This window comes from Falco naumanni, chromosome 2 (assembly GCF_017639655.2).
Source record: "Falco naumanni isolate bFalNau1 chromosome 2, bFalNau1.pat, whole genome shotgun sequence".
Taxonomy (NCBI): Eukaryota; Metazoa; Chordata; class Aves; order Falconiformes; family Falconidae; genus Falco; species Falco naumanni.
The window spans coordinates 122,014,122-122,036,161 of record NC_054055.1 but is presented as its reverse complement, the minus strand read 5'-3'; the positions used below and the strand labels follow the sequence as shown (position 1 = coordinate 122,036,161).

Sequence of the window (22,040 nt, the reverse complement as noted above, 5' to 3'; positions counted from 1 at the left end):
TATGAATTTGCATTTTAGACATCAATGATAAGTTTTTAAAACTCGGGGAAAACTGGCCTGAAATTAAGGATGTTATACCTGTGACTGTACTGACAAGAATATTTGGGTTCTGTGAAGCAAATGCAGATTTTACTTCCATAAAAATCTAAGAAGTTGGCCTGAAATTAAATGTGTCTGTGCTCACAACCTTATCTCATCGTGAACTTGGCAAAAACCTGCTGTCAAGCACAGGGGGACCTGGATTTTGTGGCACAAGATGAGCTCACTTCCCCCTGGAAGGCACATCGCTGCTCCACAAGCACACACGGAGCAGAAGCCTGCCGGGCACGGCTCCCCCATTCGGCCGCCCCAGCTGCTGGCAGAGCTGGCACCGCCTTTGGTCCCTCTGCATCGCACAGACATGGTCAGGGAAGCCAGGTCTCCTGTCCCACGGGGAACCTCAGTCTGTGTCCTGACTCTGTTGTTCCAGAGGTCATCAGAGGAGGTAATCACAATTTCAAGAGGGGATTAAAAAAAAAAAAAAAAAAGAAAAAAAAAAGAAAAAAAAAAGAACCTACCGCCTATTACTTTTCTGTGGTTCCTCTGCTGGCATTAAGGGGATAGACATCATTTTAAAACTGACCTGAGAACTTTCAGTGAGAGCAATACAGTAACAGAAGGAGCATATGGAAATTACCATCTGACCTCCTCCAGCCAGCCTTAGTGCTGACGCCCGTTTCTCGCCTTCCAAAGGCGGGCAGTACTGCGGGAAGAATCGTGTCTTTAGAGCAATTCAGTCTGACCGTTATGACAAAGCAAAGGAAGCCCAAGAAGCAAGGCCCGGCTGCACAGCCAGGAGCACGGCGCTGCCAGGTGATGGAAGACAATCACGGGAAACCGTTACACAAGAGATGCCAAATTATCAGCTGAGAGATGACACCAGAGGTTTTACCCCTGTGTAAGGTGTGCCTGCCTTACTGCTTATTCTGCATGACCAACAGGGCAGGCAGCGCTGGGTGCTGGCTGCGGCTCTGCCCTGCCGAGTTAAGCTGCTCGGCTGTGTCCACAGGCTGTCACTCGGAACTGGACTGTACTCACGACTGTACTCACGTCGAGCTCCGGGCGCCCCAGCACAGCTGGATGTTCTGTAATCCAGGATGGGTCTTCTGGTGCCGGGTGTAGTATTTCTTTCACTGTGGAAATAAAAATACTTGGTATCTAAAGGCTGCAGTAGCAGTGCGGGGAAGCTGCTTTGGAAGAGTGACTGAAAAACCTCCCTCATCTCAGATTTGGAAGTAAAATCTTTTCCAAAGGTTTGCCAGCGAGATTTTGTTTCTGGAAATGCCCTCGGATCACTGACGGGAAGTACTGGGGGCAGAGGAGAGCAGAGGGGCAGGCAGCACTGCCCCGCCACCTCCAGCAGGGTTCTGGAACATTCAGCAGTAAAGCAGCCATTCCCTTCGCCTGCTCAAGGCCAGCACACGGCTACTCAGCTGATGGTCATCTTGGCGCAGCAAGCATCATGTGAACCATGTCTCCCCTTCTAGTCCTGTTAATTTTTGGAAGTATTGCCAAAATTGCATACCACAAACCTCTGTGTCAAAGAACAAAAAAACCTAAGAGGCAAATTAATGGATTAAGAAGGGGATACTACTGCTAATGGCTTAGCCTGGTTAAGATCAGAGCAAAACAAGCTACAAAACAGTTGGTCTTGTTGTTTCCTTTTAATTATTCAGAGAGCAGCTGAATAATTAACTCATCTGAGATTTATTTTATAAAACTGCAGATGCATGGCCAACCAGTGCATCATAATTAATACCCACCGTTAGTAAGCTGGAGAGAGTTAGGGTCTAAAGACAAGGACGTGTTTTCAAGCAAGGCATTTTTCTGAAGTATTTCAGCAACGTAATCTCGGAAATCACTGATGGTGTACACAACTGTTGGATTATCCTCTATGCCCATAAAGGAGTTGTCCTCCACCTTGTTGGAATGAAGGTTGATGAGGTCCCAGGTGGCATTGCTGATGGCTTTTCCATCAAACGTAACAGCATAGCGAACTTCCACCCCGCTTCAGTTGTACAAAGAGAAAAAACACAGATGAGAGATGCAAGGTTTTCCGATGTATAGCAAACAGTGTGATTTTTTTTCCCCCCAAGAAATGTGGGGTCATTACTGTGTCAATACTCTCTTTTAATATAAAAATATATTACTTTAAAGGATCCTAAATAAAAACAACGTAATTCTTTTCACACTTGTGTCTGCCTGCCTGTGCTTTCCACCACTGCAAAGTCCTCATGGAAAAGGCTACCAGCACCTGCTGTCAGGTTGGCCCCAGCAGGAGCGCGGCAGACAGACCAGGACGTTGGCTTTCTGCTAGCATTATCAACGGGCCCACCGGCACGCAGCGCTGGGAGTGACAACTTTAAGATCATGCCAAATGATGGGAACGGCTCTGAGGTATGAAAACAGCCAGGAAAACCAGGCTGTATATAGTAGCAACCTACTGTAGCCGGAGGGGCCCTGATCGCCGTCACTGTGCAGCGTCAATCTACTTGAATTCATGTCTTTAATAGTGATGAGATGCTATTTAATAGAGTTCATCACTGGGAACATTTTTCTAGACTCATTTGATCATTTCTTCTTTAACTACGTTTTGCATCTGTGTACAGCATAGCTTTTTTCATATCAGCCCTCCTCCATTTTCTTTTCCCAAAGATGCCTGGATGTCCCCTCCCACGTGACAGCGTAGGCAGCAATCACGTTACCATGCACTGGGCATGAGCACAGGGGAGCTTTAGAAAATATATCATGTTTTGCCAGTACACCAGGCACAGCAAGAACATGAAGTAAACTATGAAGTGTTAGAAAAAAGTGCTCCAAAGACAGGTCCTCTTCATTCCACAGAGCTGGACTGGATTGCTAAAGGATGGCTCTCCTCAGAGAAGCCTCCAAAGCCCCAGCACCAGACACAACAGAGGCGTAATCAGCAAACGCTGACTGCTGTGTGTCAGGAGCCGCTGGAGCTTCACTGCTGGCTGTGTCATGGAACTGAGCCCACCAAAGGCTCACCTGGGCGCTCACTGGCAGCAGGGGAAAGAAAAGTCAGCAGCAGTGAAAAGGCACAGCAAAGACTGAACACAGTATGTTCCCCAGAAGTAACATCGAAGCTTAATACAACTGTGCTGTCAGTTGCAGTTAGTAATTCCTAACGAATAACTATGACACCCTCATCTGTCTGGAAAGGGCTAAAACATCTGGTGCTTGGAACACAGCCGCTGTGAACAGCTGCATGCATCAGCCTGCAGAAGTGCAGAGTAGGAGAGGGTGGCTTTAAGGCACTGTTGTTTGTGAAGAGAGTTGTGTTTTCTACCCTTTCATCTAAAGTTAAAATGCTCATTCTCTGTAAAACTGTTTGTGGAAACTGGCTATGCCTTTGCTAAGACACAAAAGGGAGCCTTTCATCAAGTTAAAGGCTGCAGTTCATTTTCTGTCTTATGAAATTCTTAAAATACTCAAGGAGGGGAATTTTGGATGCTTAATCTCCATATGTCTGATGAAACCCAAGTCCAGACTGATCCCATCTTTTGCTCAGTCACGTTTACAAAACTACTGCAAAGATGTGCAGCACCTCTGGCCTTGAGGTAGCCAAGCCAGCTGCCTTTGCTGGACAGCTATGGTTTTCTTACCTACTTTAATTTCTGTAATAATAATCATTCCATACCTGCTCAAGACTTTCCTGCAAAGCATAAAGACCTTGAGTCATCATTAAGCAATTTTGTTTTCTTCACAAAAGACACTCCCGTACACAAGTTAGCCCAGTAGCTGACTTGTGTTTAAGAAGATTTTCCCCAAGTAGTTTTTTATGATTAGAACTTAAATAAGCAAATTACATTTATCCATAATCAAAACAGATCAGTGACTTGCAGTTTCTGGTAGAACCCCCTCACATAATATTTATGCTGGATAACTATCTCACTCTGGAGCCAAAACTACAAATCCCCCACAATGTCCTCCAGCTAAGCATGTTTTTCCAGCTGTATGATGATAATATCTGTAAAAAAACTGTCTTTACCTGCCGTCCTCAGGAGGTCTGCATATAGAAACACAACAAAACAACAGCAAAACCTGTTAAATCAATGTTATCACTTCCTTCAAGTCTTCCAAATTTAACAAATTTGCTTTGGTTATTCTACAGGGCATACAAATTTGGAAAAGCATACCGCAAAATAGTTATAAGCTGCATAGTTACTCTGCTACGTACTGATCTACTTTCAGTGAACTGAGATACTTCTTGTTGATCACAAGGAATCAGCAGAGCAGAGCCATCGCAATTACTGCAAATAATGCAGGTAAATTGCTGTCAGAAAATCAAGGTGCACTAATCCTAAAGGTTTAGTTTACAAACACATTTTTTTGTCTTGTACAGCAGAGTACAGGGCTCTGGATACTTTGCCAGAAATATCAACCTTTTATTTGCCTTCTCAAAGGAACCAAGAGCTTGCAGATGTATTGGACTGCAGATACCAAGATGGAAGGGTTTGCTACCTTCCAGGCTGGAAATCGAATGCAGCCTAGGGTTCCAACCATAAAACCTTTCTCACCTGAGCTGCCCGTATTCTAGCTAGAATATTCCAGCCAAAAAAGAGAGTTAAAACATTGCGTATCACTTATCAAACTATTCCCCCACCTTTGCTTTGGCCAAAGAAAAAAAAAAGACTTTTACACATCTTAAACACCAACCTTTAGAGGCATCCCAAATTAACATTAAGTTGTTGAAAAAAAAATTTAAATACACATTTTTCCAAAAAGGTTTTTGTGTTCTTCCTTGTTTAATACTAGGACACGTCAATAGTACTGAAGAAGTATCAGACAGTAGTTTTACATTAGAAAAGAACTCTTAATGTTAGGATGGAATCTTTAATAAGAATGCCTTGTCTTAAAATCAAGGCAAGCGTATCATGTGAGAATCTCTGGTAGATGCCAGGAGCAAAAAAAGAGATGATTACATTTACATACAATTCTGTATTTCCATTTCAACCTCTGTATAGAGGTACCAAACAGGAAAGCACTTGTCCTTTGGTTAATACATCCCAGGGACTCCAACAACACATGCCCGACGTTCTTCCGAGTGTGGCGCTAGCCCATCGCCCCCCCATCCATGATCAGTTTCAGTCACTGCACACATGTCAGCGTCTGCTTACCTGTAATCCAGGATATGGATGCTTTTGTATCCAGGTAGTCCTTCAAATACACTTCTGATCTATTTTGGGGAGAAAACAAAAAATTAACACATATTTCCTCCACCCTAGTCATTTTTTACGAAAAATCAAGAAGTATTTTCAACATTTTCTTACCAAAACCAAATAATTATCTCAGCTGTTATATCTAATACGAGAAAAACAGTTTAATATTCTCTGTCTTTACAGAAGAAGAGTTTCAGTGACATTGTTTCATTACTAAAAAAGGAAAAGCGAAAGTAAGAACAACAACATCCAGCATTTCCCAAGAACCATACAGGAACATTCAGAGGGCGGGGCGAGATTCAAACAGACCCTGCAGAGATCTGCACTGCCCATAGCAAACGACATCCCTTCTCTCATTCTCAGTCTTCTCTGCCCAAAAGGTTTCCATTCCCTCCCGAACCTCTCCGAGTTAAAAAGAAGTCAGGAAAATGCTTTGGACCTTAGCAACTTAAACAAGAGGAGCAGCGGGCGCCGTAGCAACAGGGACCTTTTGAGCCCGAAGAGGCACTGATGTGCTCTGTAGGGAGAACAGGGCTCGTCCCCACTGCCCCGAACACGGGAGGGGCTCAGGAGGGAATGGCAGCGCTACGCAAGAGACAAGCGAGGGCAGCAAAATGGCAGCACATCCAGGCCTAATTCAGCTGTGTCACACAAGACAAAAACCAAGAATTAAAATATTGAAGGTTCATGCCTGTTTGGAGTTTTGTTTTGTTCTTCCTCCAAAAAGATCCTTGCCAGTTGAGGATTATTTTTTACTCCTCAAATTCTTCTTTCCCTCCCCAATCTCCCTATTTTTAAACTGTCTCTGGTGAGACTTAAACAATTGAAGCACTGCCGACTTTCTTTTTTTCAAGAGCTTCTTTATCCAAGCACAGAGAAAACCAGGCAAGGGATCAAAGGAGTGGAACATCCGTGTGCCAGGTGGCTTCTGTCCCATCTGACATTTCTTACACAAACACACTATGGCATGGCTACTTGGCCACGCAACTAGGAAAATTAAGACGTCTAGCCTATGCTAGCAACTTGTGACAGTTGGGGTGATGCTTTCTGGCTGCAGTGAAGGGTACATGTCTTTCCCATCAGGCCAGGGATCTGGCACAGGGTTAGCCCCAGTAAAAGGGATTCAACAAAGGACCCCAACTGGGTGGCACTAAGAAAGAAGCAAAGCTAGAGAAAAGATAAGCCTCATGACATGCTGCTGCTTGGCACCCTAGGTGCCTCTCCCAAGAGAAAGGAAAGCAAACTCTCTGCCCCAGGGAACGACGGTAATAAAATTACCATTGCTGTAGACAACATTTTGAAAAATATTGGAAACAACAGGGAGAGGAAAGCTAGGAGACAGCAGTGTGATTGCACTTTAAATATGCGCTTGTATACTGGTGGGCCAGTAACTTTATGTGTAGCATACAAATTAAAACATTACATTTTAATTAAAATTAAATTAACTTGAAATCAAGTTTTAATAAATCCTGCATATATGCGTATATGTATACATTTATATGCATATGCACATATGTATTTTTTCTTTGAAGTAGGTGCCTAACAGTCTAAACCATGCTTCATTCCCACTGACTCCAACGGCATTTAAGCGCGTGCTTAAGAGCTGGCTGAAGAGTTTTAAAACGTGCTCGCGTGCGCTGCTGATTCCGGGTGTGACTGAAGAGCAAGGGTTGTCTCAGCAGCCCAGATCCCAGAAAGCGTCTCGCTGCAGTGCACAACAACTCATTGGAAGAAATGTCACTCCTGAGCAGAAATAACGAATGAATCCTGCTGTTTGCAGCTTATTCCCGTTTCCTCATCTCTCATCTACTCTGTCTACACAGATGCTCTAGACTGATGCCAGACTTTCTTCTACAGTCCAAAATCTGGACACCATGTAATTGTCAGGACACCCTGTGTCCCGCCCTGGTGCTCAGCACCTGCAGGATTGCCGGAGCGTGCCCACACAGGCAAGTGCTGGTGGCCCCGAGCCTTCTGCCTGCACTCCCCACTGATGCTGTGCTACAGCTGCACGACTGCGGCTGCCCCCCAGCACCGGCTGATGGCTCTGGACCGCAGCCAAGTCACATCCTGCCATCTGAGAGCATGGGCAGGCTCGTTTGCTGAGACCCTTGAAATCATCTTTTTCACTCCCCAGTTTCAAACCAAGTGCATTATGCAAGAATTCAAACTGGACAAGGAGATAAGAAAGCACTGAAAGAAACTCTAGGCAGACCGGCCACTAGAGAGATGTTAGCCGTATCTTTAAAATTTAGGATTTCAAGTCCTAAAACTTTAAGAGCTAATGAAGTTGCATCAAGAGGCAAACAACAATCTTGTCACTTCTCTGCAAGTTTAAAAGCTCTGCGGCAGTAACACAGACAGGGAGAGGTACTGAAAAATTCTGCCAGGGTGGTAAGGCCAAAGTCAGCCGTGGCAGAAATAGGTCTTTAAAGGGACTATAATAAGTGGGAATGTTTTTCATTTGTTAATAACATCTGATAGGTTCTTTTGCTAACACAAAGTAAATATGGGGGGGGGGGGGGGGGGGGGGCAGAGAGAAAGAGAGCAAGTGCACACGCAGTCAGTCCTTCAGGAAGGTCCTGTTGAGGTGAGGTCTGCATTCAGGGGTTCAGCATTATTTCCTGAGCCTCCCAAAGGCATACTTTTACCTCTTGCCTGCAAATACGACCGCAGGTTATTTCATGGCAAACACAGAAAGAAAACTAGAGTAACTGGCCTTTGGCCGCTGGTCTGCTACACAGGCTGTATGGCACTGCTCCCTCGGGCAGCGTGTCGCAGGCCGCAGCGTCACACAGTCCGGCCATTCGCACAGTGAGCATTTTCCAGCCTACCTCGGGCAACAAAACCCTAAGCTGGTTCTGCAGAGCCCATGAGAAACAGGCAGCCCTAAGGCGGGAGCTGGCTGCTGCTGCTGCTTCGCTGGGCCAACAAGGGAGAAAGGAAGTCAGGGGAGGTCGTCACCTGAGAAATTAACTGATGAGAGAGCAGCTGATGCTTCGCAGCAGCTGGATCACTCAGCTCCTCGCTGTACTTTTCACCAACGATCAGAATGCTGAACTCGACCATCTGCTCAGCTGCAGGTCTCACTAGCTTCTCATCCTGCTTCTTGATCTCATTATTGATCTGGAAGGGAAGGAAGATGGGAGAAAACAGGTGATTTAATGCCTTTTGTTGTTGTTTTGACTTTCAGGTTTTTTATAAGAAATAAATCCTCATTACTCACCACAGACCAGCTTCCTACCTATCCTGGATTTACTCCATGTAAAAAGCATTCCTAGGTACATATGTACACATATGACCTGCCATCTGTCAACAGTACCCTACATTCCTAAGCCTGGGTTCAAACGTCTTTCTTACGTGGGCCAGAAACTCCTCCAGCTGCTGCAAACCTGGAGGCTTCTCTGGCTGGTGATGGGGCAGAAAACCTGAGCCCTCTCCATCAATACTGTCCGGACAGGAACACCTCAGGGCAGCAGTGGTGGCCACACTGATGGTCACGGATATACTTAATGACACACGAAAACTGGTGCAAAGTACAGCATGCCCACTTCAGCCATCAGCACCACGCCTGCCCTGTGCAGTAATGGAGTAGAGCCTGTCCTCAGGGGCACAGGCAGCAACCAGCGAGGCAATCTACTGAGCAAGAACATTTTTTGAGAACTCTTGTATTGCAGACAATTCTATTTTCCATTTGCACATTTCTAGTGCTAGGCTATCGAGTTGACCTCAGCTACAAACAGAAATCCAGTTGTGTGGGATGTTCCCATAGCAACTGGAAGTGCAGCTATGGATACACAGACAGCTCACCTGAGCCCAGTCAGCAACAGGCTCATTTACCCCAAATTTACTCATTTATCACAAGGCTCCTACTTCCTATTGCACCCGGAAGACAAGTTACCTTCGCCAAGCTCTACATCGAGAGCAGCACCCTGTAAGTGAACGGCAGCCTCAGTGAGCGAAGGACCCCCCAGGTACCCAGTGGGCAGCAGGAGACCTGCAGGGCCCTGCTGAGCTGAAGCGGTGGGCTTCACCTGGCAGGCGAGCAGCTGCCCAAGCAGCCCCACAGCAGGGGCTGTGCAACACAGCCCGCAAGCACGCTGCCGGGGCTGCCGGGGCTGCCGCGGGTTCCAGGTTTTAATCTAATGCGGACGACTGAGCAACACAGGAAGAGCATGCTCTGCTTAGCTCCCCAGCATTTTACAACCAGCACACTACTCCTTGTGGTATACTGAAAGACATGTGAAAAACCAGATCTTCTTTCATGGTTTTGTTCTGAAAGAAAAAATTGAGATTTGGAGGCAGGGAAGGCTAGCTTAACTTTAGCCAAATAGCCAAATGCCTTTGGCCATTTACATCCAGTTGTTGCTTTTTCTCAAATAAAAAGGAAAGAAAGAGTGCCAACAAAACAGATCTTTTCAGCAAAACTGGAGCCCGTGTTATGTACGGTGCAGGAAATGGAAGAACCTTTCTCCAGAATGTTTATCTGCCACCAATGAATGACTTACTGTTTAGGGACTCTCAAAAATTTTTAGTTAAATTCTCTTCCTCCCCCAATCCCTTTTTTTACTAGATAAATTTGTTAAGGACCATAATGACTGGTATGCTACTTAAAGCTGGTCAGCATGTGGGAGGCACACACTTAGCAGGTATATATATATGCTGCTACTGTATGGCTGTTTGCAACACCATGTAGATTCAATCATTTATCAGCCCCCCAAAAACAAAAGTACAGTCAACATGTGAGTGCAGAAGATGAGCTTTGGTCACTCTTGGTCTTGTAACTGGCGATGTGTTTTGGCTGCACAGAGCAATGATGAGGTGGGATGTAACTGCATAGAGTGAAAACACTGTAGCAGCAGCAATCTAATTCTGGCTTATTTCTGATTTACTGAGTGGTCCTATTCTCTGCTTAGGCAGAAATACTTCAGGCAATTCTGTTTCAAAAAAGAATAATGGTGTACACTGGATCAAAGCGCCAAGGCTCTTGGTACATAATATGAAGTCAGACCCTGGACTTGAGTCAGCAGCTGTCTGCCTGTTTCATATTCAGTATTTATTCTTGGAAGGACAATACCAGAGCTCCAGTCAGCTCTGAAAGCTCTAGAAGAACGTACAGCTTGGCCCAGCTTTGTTTCATGGCCATACCAGGTTACAGAACAGTGCACAGCTAAATCCAGTACCATAAAACAGCTTCTACTTATATGCAGTGTGTGTGACTAAGCTTCTCAGCAAATCCACTGAGAGTTTCATGTTTATAAGAAAACAAAAGCCAGCTGATTCATACCACTGGTTTGCAAAATGTTCTTGACTCATGTAGGCCCATGAATACTGCAACTGAATTCTAGAGTTTGGGCTTAAATTTTAATCCAGGGGAGCTGTTTCCTGGAAGCAAATACTCCCCTGGGACCTGTGTAGTGGTCAGCACTTCTGAAGGCCAGCTCACTTCTACAGAGACGTTTTAAGTACTTGATGTATGTAGGCTTCCCTGTGTCGGGAGTTGTGCTTAAATATCAAGGTAAGGGTGACTGTAAGGTGATGGATAGAAGTTCGTCTGTGTCAGCAGAGGAAAAGGAGCAGAAAACCAGAAGGAATGTTCAAGGCTATCCAGGCCACCTCTCTGCTGTCCTGCACAACTGTACCACGCGGACCTTCGAAACAAGAGTACAGCCGATTTGGGGTGTATTGTGCTTCCACAGGAATAATAACGCTGCGCATTCTTCTTGGAACTGTCAGGAGCCCTAGGCGTTCCCTGTCTAGCCCCATGTCACCGGCAAAATCCTTACCTGGTAGCTCAACTGATCTGTTCTCTCTCACTGTCAGGGATGTGGCACTGCAAAGCCTCTGCAAATGAAAAAATGCCTACCCTGGAAATTATTTAAAACTTTCTAAAGCTCCTTTGCTGTTTTTATGAAACCTTAATTTGTGTCAACACACTATGCTATACAACACCTTTAAGTACTAGGAAATGCACATGACCATGAATAATATTTAGGAAAGGCAACAGAATGCTGAAGTGAATGAAAAAACCCACACACTCACAGTAGTGTCCGCATCTTCGATCTCATGGATGGTACCACCCGCAGGACTCTCAACGGAGATCTCATGAGGGGGAGGAACATTGGCAGCTGCATCTGAGTTTGAAAGACAGCAGTATTATTTTGTTGGGGGGGGGGGGGGGTTCATACCCGTGGACATGTAGATACACACAGAGGCAGTTTAGCAGGCGTAAACTGACAGTAAAATTTGATTCCTATACCCATCATTGTGACAGAAACAACACGGGAAACACCTGAAGAGCCTGAGGGAAAGTATCAAATACACTAATCAGAATAAAATGCTAATGACCTATCTAAGCAGATGTGGTTTTGGGAACATGAAGTTAAGTGCATTAAAAAGTGCACAGAACTTCTTTCACAAGTAGGATTTTCAGGACTCATACAATAACAAAATAACATCAGCATACAACATGATCTCCAAATCACAAACAGCATTATCTGAGATGCAAAAACGAACAGCTCTTTCTGAAACCCAAGCAGTATTGAATTTCTCAATTTTCTAGCAATTCAGAATCAGCAAGAGTTAGGTGAAAACTGACCTCTCAATGTGGTAACATCAGCATCCAAAGCTGGAGTTGGAGTCCCACTACTGCTAAATAAAAATAAAATCAGAAATTGAAATTGGACACAGTTAGCTAGTTTTATTAGTTTTTGATTTACCTGTGATTCTGCTGCCACACAAAAAGCAGGTCTGCAGAATTACTGCATCATGGTACTACTTTGCTGACAACCTTCATAAAAATTATGCAGTTCTGTAGTATTTCAGTTATCTTTTGCAACTTAGATATTGGGTCCCTTGCATCACACAGCACATCCTGTGCCCTTCTGGGCTGCTAACCTCCATATATTCCCACTGACTTGGGAGTCCCACCCAAAAATACATTCTGCCTTCCAGCAGTTCTGTAAAAGTAGCAGATGTGAAGACCAGGGATAGAACACAAAGATAACCTGTAAAATTCTATTAAATGCTCAGGTTTTAAGATACTCTCCAGTGCACTGAAACACCACAACTGTACCGAAATCACTGCTAGAAGATGGGTTCTTTTCGTCATGACTTTTACTCTGCCTATTTGGAAATCTCCAAAAGGCACCAGCTTCCAAATACAATTATTGTATTCATACACACATAAAACAACTCTAGGCCAAATGTGAAAAATAAAAACATTTCAGCTAAAAATCAGATGAAGACTGTCAGCCTGAAGAAAAACTTAGCAGCTTTGACATGGTCCTACAGCAAACCCAAGCTCCTTGGGGCCAATACTGTAAATCCTGAGCAACCATCAAGTTACCAAGATTGGGAGACATGTTCTGACAGAAACAAGTCTTCCCTAAATGAAGAAATGATTTTCCAGGTTTGTCATGTTTTTAATATATACAGCTCAACCTGCAAGATTGGAAGTTTAAGTGCTGGAGAGAAATGGAACTTCAGAAAACAAAGTTCATCGCACTGAGATACTTCTCCCATTTCTAAAGGAACTCCTTTGTTACTGGTGGTCATACTCGTGCCATAAAATAAGCACCGCAGCACGGTCTTCACTGTAACATATGTGGGCGCTGGTATGACGCAAGCCACAGCTCCTAGCCTTGCCAGGTTTGATTTCTGGCTCACAGACCAGATTACTGGTCTTGCCATGTGTCCTCAAGCCAAACTCCACTCCAAGTTGAAGGTTATTTTGCCTCCTTCAGATGTATAAGCAGTCTCTGTATCGCTCCAAAACCCAAGGGCTCCCAGCACCAGCCAGACAACCAGCTCCAAAGCTACACTCCAACAATACCAGGGCATGAGCACGTGATCAAACATATGATCATTTCTCTGAGTTAATGTCTCAAACACTGTTTCTCCCCCTGCCTCTAAGACATGTCACACTCACCAATAAACAGACCTGAAGAAAAATCTGATTGATTTTCTATTTAAGTCAAGAATCTTTCCCCCCATCTTTTCCCAGGAGGCACAGGCTGGTCCTGCACATAATGGATTAACCACACCAGAATATAGCGAGTTCAGGGAATGTTCAACTGACAGGGCAAGATCTACACAACAGCTGTAAAATACTAAGAAAAAATAAAATAACCTCCAGATGAACAAAGCAGAAAATACTTATCCAAGAGCTTAAACAGTACCTTCATGTATTTTCTTGAACAACTGAAGCTGATGAAGCCTACGCAAGCTTTGAAATGTACAGTTGTTTGTGTCTGCTTCCATCTCGTGGACACTGCTACCTGTGTTCAGCCAGCACAGTGCAAGGTAACCCTCTACTCATTCTTTGACAACCTCAGTAAATCCTGGAATGATTTCCAAAACTGGAACGCCAAATTTTACTAGCAAATATAATTTAGACAAGATATCCTCCCTTATTCTCTCTGCCATTGCCATCCCACATATAAGGAGTCACATGTAACTCATTCAAAAAAATATCCACTTCTTTATGCTAAAAAACCCAAACAACAGAAAAACACATTAGATGGGTTTCTATTTTCTTAAGGATGCCGGTTATATTTCAGAGGAATTTCACTTCCTTATTTATCATCTTAGACCTGAAATAAAAACTATTGCTTAATTCTAAATTGGTCAGATTAATGATTTTCCAGTTAAATTCACTTAACTCCAAAGATGCATTCCTCTTACCAATTCAAATAGGCATTAAGATTACATCTATACCAGAGTCTCACCGAATTACAGCATCAGTGAATAAAGTATTTTAGTGCATCCCGTTTGACAATGGTATGTTCAGAAGCACATATGGTTCTGCTCCTCAGGAGAGGTGAGACGATCTGCGATTTTACTTACTACAAACCGTTTAGTGTGACCGAGGTCAGAATAAAAAAAATCAACAAAAGCAAATCGATGTGCAGTGAAACAATTCTGCTACAGGATTTGTAATGTTCTGTTCAGCTGAAGTGCTCAGAGCCCTGTGTGAATGCCAGCTGAGCCTTCTATCAGCCCTCTTTTCTTTAGAAGGGGACAGCGAGAAGCAGAGTACAGAGCACCAGCTCTGCTGCCCGCTGGCTGCTGCTCCAGGTCACCACAGACGCCACCTCCTGCAGACCTGTGCTGCACCTTGGCCACCTGAGCCCTTTTGAGATGCCCTACCTGACCAGCTGAGTGGCCGGCTCTGCGGTGGGCAAGCCTGGGCTAACGGCCAGAACTCCCACCCAGCCGCTCGCTCACCACCCTTCTCCAGGAGGCAGGGGAGAAAATAAGGCGAAAATGCTTCAGAGGATAAAGACAGGAGGATCGCTTGCCAGTTACCTCCACCGGCAAAACAGACCCAGCTGGCGGAAAGTTAAATTAACCTGTTGCATATTTAAAGAGGTTTGGGTAGCGAGAAACAGACAAACATTAAAGCACCACCTACCCTCCACCCTCTGCCAGGCTCAGCTTCACGCCCCGCTCCCGTACCCGGTGTGTGCCCTGCAGGGAATGCGTGCCCGCCGCCCTGCCCTTGGCCTCCCGCATGCCACCACCCCGCACTGTGGCTGTTCCCTCCCCCTCCCCCCGCACCATGCTTCTGCCCCTTCTCACCCCGGCTTTCCCCGAGGTGCCCAGCCATGCCCTGCAGCAGGGCAGCTGGAGCGAGCAGGCTGCTAGTTACAGGTGCATCAAAACTAAATTATCTAAGTCTCAGGGGTCCCAGGGGACTCTCCCCGCCACTGACCCAAATGAGCAGCAGCTCTCCAACGGGGCGCTTCGGTAACGCCAGCTCATGCACCGGGTCAGCTGCTGCGTGGCGGCAACCACAGACTGAACCGGGCCACGGGGCAACCGCCAGAGCACTGAAAAGCGACATGAGGGTAACGCTGCTGCCCTTACAGCACAGCAAACCCATCACCTCGAGCCGTAAGAGGCCACCATCTTTGTCGAAGCTTGGTAATGTATTCTTACTGGTACTGAGGGGCTTCTAAACACAAGCCCCCGAGACCTAACCAATTTTCTGACAGAATTCCAGTTCACAGCTGGCTGAAAATTAAAAGCCAAGGGCTTAAGTAAGACCTAGTAAATCCCTGATAAATCTAACCTAGTAAGACCAGTCAAGTATCAAATTTGGTCAAACTAACAGTTATCAGTTTTTCTCAGGAGGATAAAAATAATGTTTTAAGAAACTGCTATAATCAGCCTTACTTTATACACAACATTGTTTTTTTCATTGCTTTACCAGAACGACAAGGTTTGCTTTCTTTTTGCATCCATTTCTTTTTGCCTTTTACTTCCCCTTAACATTATGATTTTTCAAATGCCCACTTTATTCACCTCCTAAAAAAGCAGCAATACTACCAGGTATCTCTAAGGAAGTCACTCAAAATGCACACAACAGCACATATACTGATTTGCCTGATCACACTACTCTTCAAGGTAAACACAGATCCAAATCCCCCTTCAGTAACACCACTTAAAATACAATATTTGTTTGCTGCCCCACCCCCCAGGATTAATCCAGGGCCCAGGCTTTATTTTTGACTATAGCTACACAAGCAAGGCCCTCCAGGTGGAGGGACTATATTCCAGCAAGAGCTTACTGTGAATTTGCAACACATACACATGAAACGTAATTGCTGTTGTCCTACCTGCATGAGTGATGCCCTGGACCACCTTGGCTGAGCAGTAAGCAAAATATAAAAACATACACATATGTATGGAGAGGCAGGAAGGAATGTATACAAGCAGACATCTCTAAGCAGCAGAACAAGCAACACTGCACTATGTTTCCTTGGCAGAAACAACCGGTTTCAGATCATGCAGCTGTTAGACGCCGGGATCTAGGCTGGCATAAGGCAAGACCCATAAGGGCCTCAGAAGTTGATCTGAAGCAAACAGTGCCTATGGATAGCCTATACGTATTAACACAGCAAGCATGGCTCACAAATAAGGCTGATACTCCCCCTTTTCAGACCCCACGGTGTGTAGTTCTGTGCAATGTCAGTCACATCAGGAAAACCCACCAAGGCACACACAGGGCCCCACTGGCCCATGGGCAACTGCAGAGCCTAAACAAGTTCTTTCTGTGCAGCCATACTGTGTTGCTAAGGAGAAATAACACTCTGGATCTGTCAAGTGAGGCATTGGTGAGACCACTGCACCTGCCCATGACATTTTTTAGAGGTGTTAGTCACATTTTCCCCTACATCACTCCTCAGCATTTAACACAAACCCAGCTCTGTGGCTGAAGCAGGTAACATCTTCAGATTTGAACTACACGTTCCAGACGTCCATCAGTCTATCAATGGTTGACATAGTTTATCAATTTGAATGCCCTAAAGACTAATTTGCTATGTCAAACATTTATTTATCTTAAACATTATTATTTCAGTGTTCATATTGCACAAAGAAGGGAAAATCCTTTCACAGTCCAATTTTCTCCTTTTTCAATATTTTAATCACATGTCCTTGAACTAAGCAAGTATGTGATTTCAGAGGTATTTTTATGCAAGAATGAAAGACTGAGCCTGGTATGTAGATCCTTTTCCTTTTAAATTGTACTTGCTTTTACCTTCATTTTCATTTAAGTAATTCTTGAATTTTGACTTCTTTAAGTTTTAAAGCAGGACAAACCTTATATTTGCTACCTCACAGTAGGGAGCACAGAAGAAAATACACAACTGCAGAGGAGCAGCGAGGAACTCTTCACATTGGGGTAAAGCTGTGCAGATGCTCAAAAATTTCTGAAAGGAGCAATACCATTGCCAAGTTCACATGCAGACAGTAAAGAAGCCCAGGTATGTCTCCACTGCACTCAGACCTGCTGAAATGATCCCAGTATGGCAGGCAAACTCCTTCTTTCATTAAGCACATTTAGATAACTGATACAGAATTTGAGCCCATATCACCAACCATTGCTGCCACCACTGATGAAATACAGATCCTAAAATTGCCAATATATTTCAAAGCAGAGAACACAGACAGAACAAAGGAAGTCTGGATGTGATTTACTGTGACTAATTTCAGTGACTCTAGAATCAGCAAGTACGTCAGAAAGGACACATGCTTCTATTTTGTTTAACATGAATGTCACTTCTGAAGAAATGACAAAGCAGTGCATTATTATTCATCCTTTTCAAGTATCCCATCCTCCTCATCTTTCCTCCAGTATGTTATTGTGCATACAGCACTCAAGCAAGTCTATGATGTAAAAGCACTGAGTTTGCTACTGCAGGAATTTTGTGTGCCCCCTTTGCCTTCAGTTGATTCTCAAGATCTGGCTTTTGACACCCCAGGAATTAGACAGAACAACTGTCCTGTTGTCACACGACATACTCCAATTTTACGAAAACAAAATTCACTATGCAAAGTCCCAACAGTCTGCTGAACAAAGTAATCATTGCAAGTCTTTAACTGATGCAATACTTCCACACTTCCCGTTGGGACAAAACTCTAAAATGCCCACTGGGCTGCTCTCTGAACATCTGGATTATGTCCTATGCGTTACTTTTCCTTTGAGGTTTTCTCCCCGGTGGTATTCAGTTTAATCCCTCGGCTCCTTAAAGGGCCAGGCTAGCTGGGCACTTAACCTATGTGCATACATGCACCAGCCTTACGGGAGCAAACTTCCACCCTGCTGTTACACAACTGTCAGTAATGCCGGATTGGGAGTTATTCTGGGAAGTTACACAAGTACAAGCCACCTTTCTGCAAGCTACACTAAAACTGCCCTAGCCTTTGACTAGCTGAGACAAGCTTTTTCCAGCTAGATACACAGTACTGACATCTAGGCAGGATCACGTGAGATGTGTTAAATCATTTAAGTCACAGCTTCAGTTCTACAGCTGTTCATAGCTTTCAGCACAGTTTTGCTTTAATCTAGAAAAGTAGTGTAGTTAAAGTGAGAACAGATATCAAGGCCTTGTCTTTCCTTCCAGATCAGCCCCAAATCAAGAAATCGTTACAGAGAAACGATTGTTTCACAGCAGAAAAAGCTTGGTCAAAGATCATAAAAAGAAAATACTCTTTCAGTTTCTTGTGCTTGGGCTCTGCTCTAGAAAATAACCCAGTGCAAAATTTCCTATGTTCTTACCAGTGGGAAAACAGACTGAGAAACACGCCTAGTGCCAGGCCCCCAGACTGAAATGACTGCTTCTGCACATTCATCAGAGAAAGCGGAGCTGGCCGGAGGGCAGGCCGGAGGGCAGGCCGGAGGGCAGGCCGGAGGGCAGGCCGGAGGGCAGGCCGGAGGGCAGGCCGGAGGGCAGGCCGGAGGGCAGGCCGGAGGGCAGGCCGGAGGGCAGGCCGGAGGGCAGGCCGGAGGGCAGGCCGGAGGGCAGGCCGGAGGGCAGGCCGGAGGGCAGGCCGGAGGGCAGGCCGGAGGGCAGGCCGGAGGGCAGGCCGGAGGGCAGGCCGGAGGGCAGGCCGGAGGGCAGGCCGGAGGGCAGGCCGGAGGGCAGGCCGGAGGGCAGGCCGGAGGGCAGGCCGGAGGGCAGGCCGGAGGGCAGGCCGGAGGGCAGGCCGGAGGGCAGGCCGGAGGGCAGGCCGGAGGGCAGGCCGGAGGGCAGGCCGGAGGGCAGGCCGGAGGGCAGGCCGGAGGGCAGGCCGGAGGGCAGGCCGGAGGGCAGGCCGGAGGGCAGGCCGGAGGGCAGGCCGGAGGGCAGGCCGGAGGGCAGGCCGGAGGGCAGGCCGGAGGGCAGGCCGGAGGGCAGGCCGGAGGGCAGGCCGGAGGGCAGGCCGGAGGGCAGGCCGGAGGGCAGGCCGGAGGGCAGGCCGGAGGGCAGGCCGGAGGGCAGGCCGGAGGGCAGGCCGGAGGGCAGGCCGGAGGGCAGGCCGGAGGGCAGGCCGGAGGGCAGGCCGGAGGGCAGGCCGGAGGGCAGGCCGGAGGGCAGGCCGGAGGGCAGGCCGGAGGGCAGGCCGGAGGGCAGGCCGGAGGGCAGGCCGGAGGGCAGGCCGGAGGGCAGGCCGGAGGGCAGGCCGGAGGGCAGGCCGGAGGGCAGGCCGGAGGGCAGGCCGGAGGGCAGGCCGGAGGGCAGGCCGGAGGGCAGGCCGGAGGGCAGGCCGGAGGGCAGGCCGGAGGGCAGGCCGGAGGGCAGGCCGGAGGGCAGGCCGGAGGGCAGGCCGGAGGGCAGGCCGGAGGGCAGGCCGGAGGGCAGGCCGGAGGGCAGGCCGGAGGGCAGGCCGGAGGGCAGGCCGGAGGGCAGGCCGGAGGGCAGGCCGGAGGGCAGGCCGGAGGGCAGGCCGGAGGGCAGGCCGGAGGGCAGGCCGGAGGGCAGGCCGGAGGGCAGGCCGGAGGGCAGGCCGGAGGGCAGGCCGGAGGGCAGGCCGGAGGGCAGGCCGGAGGGCAGGCCGGAGGGCAGGCCGGAGGGCAGGCCGGAGGGCAGGCCGGAGGGCAGGCCGGAGGGCAGGCCGGAGGGCAGGCCGGAGGGCAGGCCGGAGGGCAGGCCGGAGGGCAGGCCGGAGGGCAGGCCGGAGGGCAGGCCGGAGGGCAGGCCGGAGGGCAGGCCGGAGGGCAGGCCGGAGGGCAGGCCGGAGGGCAGGCCGGAGGGCAGGCCGGAGGGCAGGCCGGAGGGCAGGCCGGAGGGCAGGCCGGAGGGCAGGCCGGAGGGCAGGCCGGAGGGCAGGCCGGAGGGCAGGCCGGAGGGCAGGCCGGAGGGCAGGCCGGAGGGCAGGCCGGAGGGCAGGCCGGAGGGCAGGCCGGAGGGCAGGCCGGAGGGCAGGCCGGAGGGCAGGCCGGAGGGCAGGCCGGAGGGCAGGCCGGAGGGCAGGCCGGAGGGCAGGCCGGAGGGCAGGCCGGAGGGCAGGCCGGAGGGCAGGCCGGAGGGCAGGCCGGAGGGCAGGCCGGAGGGCAGGCCGGAGGGCAGGCCGGAGGGCAGGCCGGAGGGCAGGCCGGAGGGCAGGCCGGAGGGCAGGCCGGAGGGCAGGCCGGAGGGCAGGCCGGAGGGCAGGCCGGAGGGCAGGCCGGAGGGCAGGCCGGAGGGCAGGCCGGAGGGCAGGCCGGAGGGCAGGCCGGAGGGCAGGCCGGAGGGCAGGCCGGAGGGCAGGCCGGAGGGCAGGCCGGAGGGCAGGCCGGAGGGCAGGCCGGAGGGCAGGCCGGAGGGCAGGCCGGAGGGCAGGCCGGAGGGCAGGCCGGAGGGCAGGCCGGAGGGCAGGCCGGAGGGCAGGCCGGAGGGCAGGCCGGAGGGCAGGCCGGAGGGCAGGCCGGAGGGCAGGCCGGAGGGCAGGCCGGAGGGCAGGCCGGAGGGCAGGCCGGAGGGCAGGCCGGAGGGCAGGCCGGAGGGCAGGCCGGAGGGCAGGCCGGAGGGCAGGCCGGAGGGCAGGCCGGAGGGCAGGCCGGAGGGCAGGCCGGAGGGCAGGCCGGAGGGCAGGCCGGAGGGCAGGCCGGAGGGCAGGCCGGAGGGCAGGCCGGAGGGCAGGCCGGAGGGCAGGCCGGAGGGCAGGCCGGAGGGCAGGCCGGAGGGCAGGCCGGAGGGCAGGCCGGAGCACCCCACCGAAGCCCTGCTCTGGGACATCCTCTGGGGCGCCTGTCCTTCCCTGCCAAGAGGGACGCCTCACTCGAACCTCTCATCTAGACACCCAGAGCTGGTGCTTCAGGCTAGCCCCGCCATCCCTTGAGACATGAAACCAGGACAGCCCCCAGCTCTGACATGGCGGCAAGCGTGCCAGGTCACATCACGGCGCTGGCCCAGCCCCTCCACACACGCAGGCAGCACTGCCCAGGCCACGGCAGAGCCACGCTGGCATCCCCAGGCACAGGAGGGACACCGCACTGGGCTTCCCACGCCTTGCCTCAGGGACCACGGGCCACCTGGGCTTGGACACTTACTCTGACCTCTTTTGAACATTTTAAAAAGGTCTTAATTTTATTCCAGTGTGCACTGAGAGGCCCTGTATAGTTTGCAGTAAATGACAATGTTGGTTGCCAGCAGCACCGACATGGCTCACTCACTCCTCTTGATGGAACACAAGTTAGACATCTTCTACCCTTGACAGCCAATCGTGGCTTTGTTTTCATATGACTATGGCTTACAAGCTTCACATCTTAAACCATGAATGCTCTGAGATGTCCAGAATGCTATTAGAGTAACTTTGAGGTTTTTAATATTGCCAAAATAATTTCCATTAATTTCTTCCTGATGTTGCATTATCCAGAGCAAATCTAGCTGTTTCTGCCTCACTGCTTCAGCCCTGCACCACACTCTATGCTACAAAACACTATCACATCCAAGCACAAGATAAACAACAACTTTTAGAGGAAAAGATATAGTAAAACCAAACCTTAAACTGACAGTGAAAACAAAGATCCCATCCTAAAGCTATGAACAATCCGAAGTAATACATACTGGGATAGAAGCAGTGTGTTTTTGACAGAGATGCAACGCAGCCCCACAGCAAACCAAGCTGGGTGAAGTTTGCCAGTTATCTGCCTGGAGCCCCTTTAAAGCCTGTCACAAAGCACTTGATACAATGGCTTTTGCACAAGTACAACATTAATCACCCCAGCCCACCTTCAGTGCAGTGACTCTAGATTTGTTAGTGCTGCCTCTAATTCCTTTCATATGTCTCTACAATTACTAGATTTCCTAAATGATCACACAGAGGGATACAGTAGGTTTTCAAACTTCTTCAGAAAGATAAATTTTTTTAGTCTTCAATATTCAAACTGAGATAACTGTATCACTGAATTCACATTTTCTGATAAACAAGATGTGGTTCCATTCATGTAAAGAGCCAGTCTAGAGAATGGCTGATGCTAATGAGAATTAATCAGACCCAAAAAGTTTAAAACGGCAAGATTTTTTTTTTTTTTTAATGTATTTTCTCTTTGAAGAGAAAAGCATGTAG

At 48.6% G+C, this 22,040-nt stretch overlaps 1 protein-coding gene across 5 annotated transcripts in view; it reads right to left on the bottom strand.

Moving 5' to 3' along the window:
- The window catches only part of IMPG2 (interphotoreceptor matrix proteoglycan 2), a 63,588-nt gene that overhangs the window by 13,295 nt on the left and 28,253 nt on the right, over positions 1 to 22,040 (bottom strand). For 4 of the 5 annotated variants that reach the window (XR_005826254.1, XM_040583166.1, XM_040583169.1 and 1 more), the window contains exons 6-12: positions 11,821 to 11,873; positions 11,265 to 11,356; positions 8,187 to 8,348; positions 5,181 to 5,239; positions 4,052 to 4,069; positions 1,803 to 2,047; positions 1,090 to 1,172 (exon numbers count right to left, since the gene is read on the bottom strand). Coding sequence is in view for 4 of the 5 variants with exons in the window: in XM_040583166.1 (XP_040439100.1) it covers positions 1,090 to 1,172; positions 1,803 to 2,047; positions 4,052 to 4,069; positions 5,181 to 5,239; positions 8,187 to 8,348; positions 11,265 to 11,356; positions 11,821 to 11,873 (712 nt within the window). In the remaining variant the exon portion in view is untranslated. The remainder of the gene's footprint in view (positions 1 to 1,089; positions 1,173 to 1,802; positions 2,048 to 4,051; positions 4,070 to 5,180; positions 5,240 to 8,186; positions 8,349 to 11,264; positions 11,357 to 11,820; positions 11,874 to 22,040) is intronic. The other variant, XM_040583167.1, reaches the window with a different exon arrangement.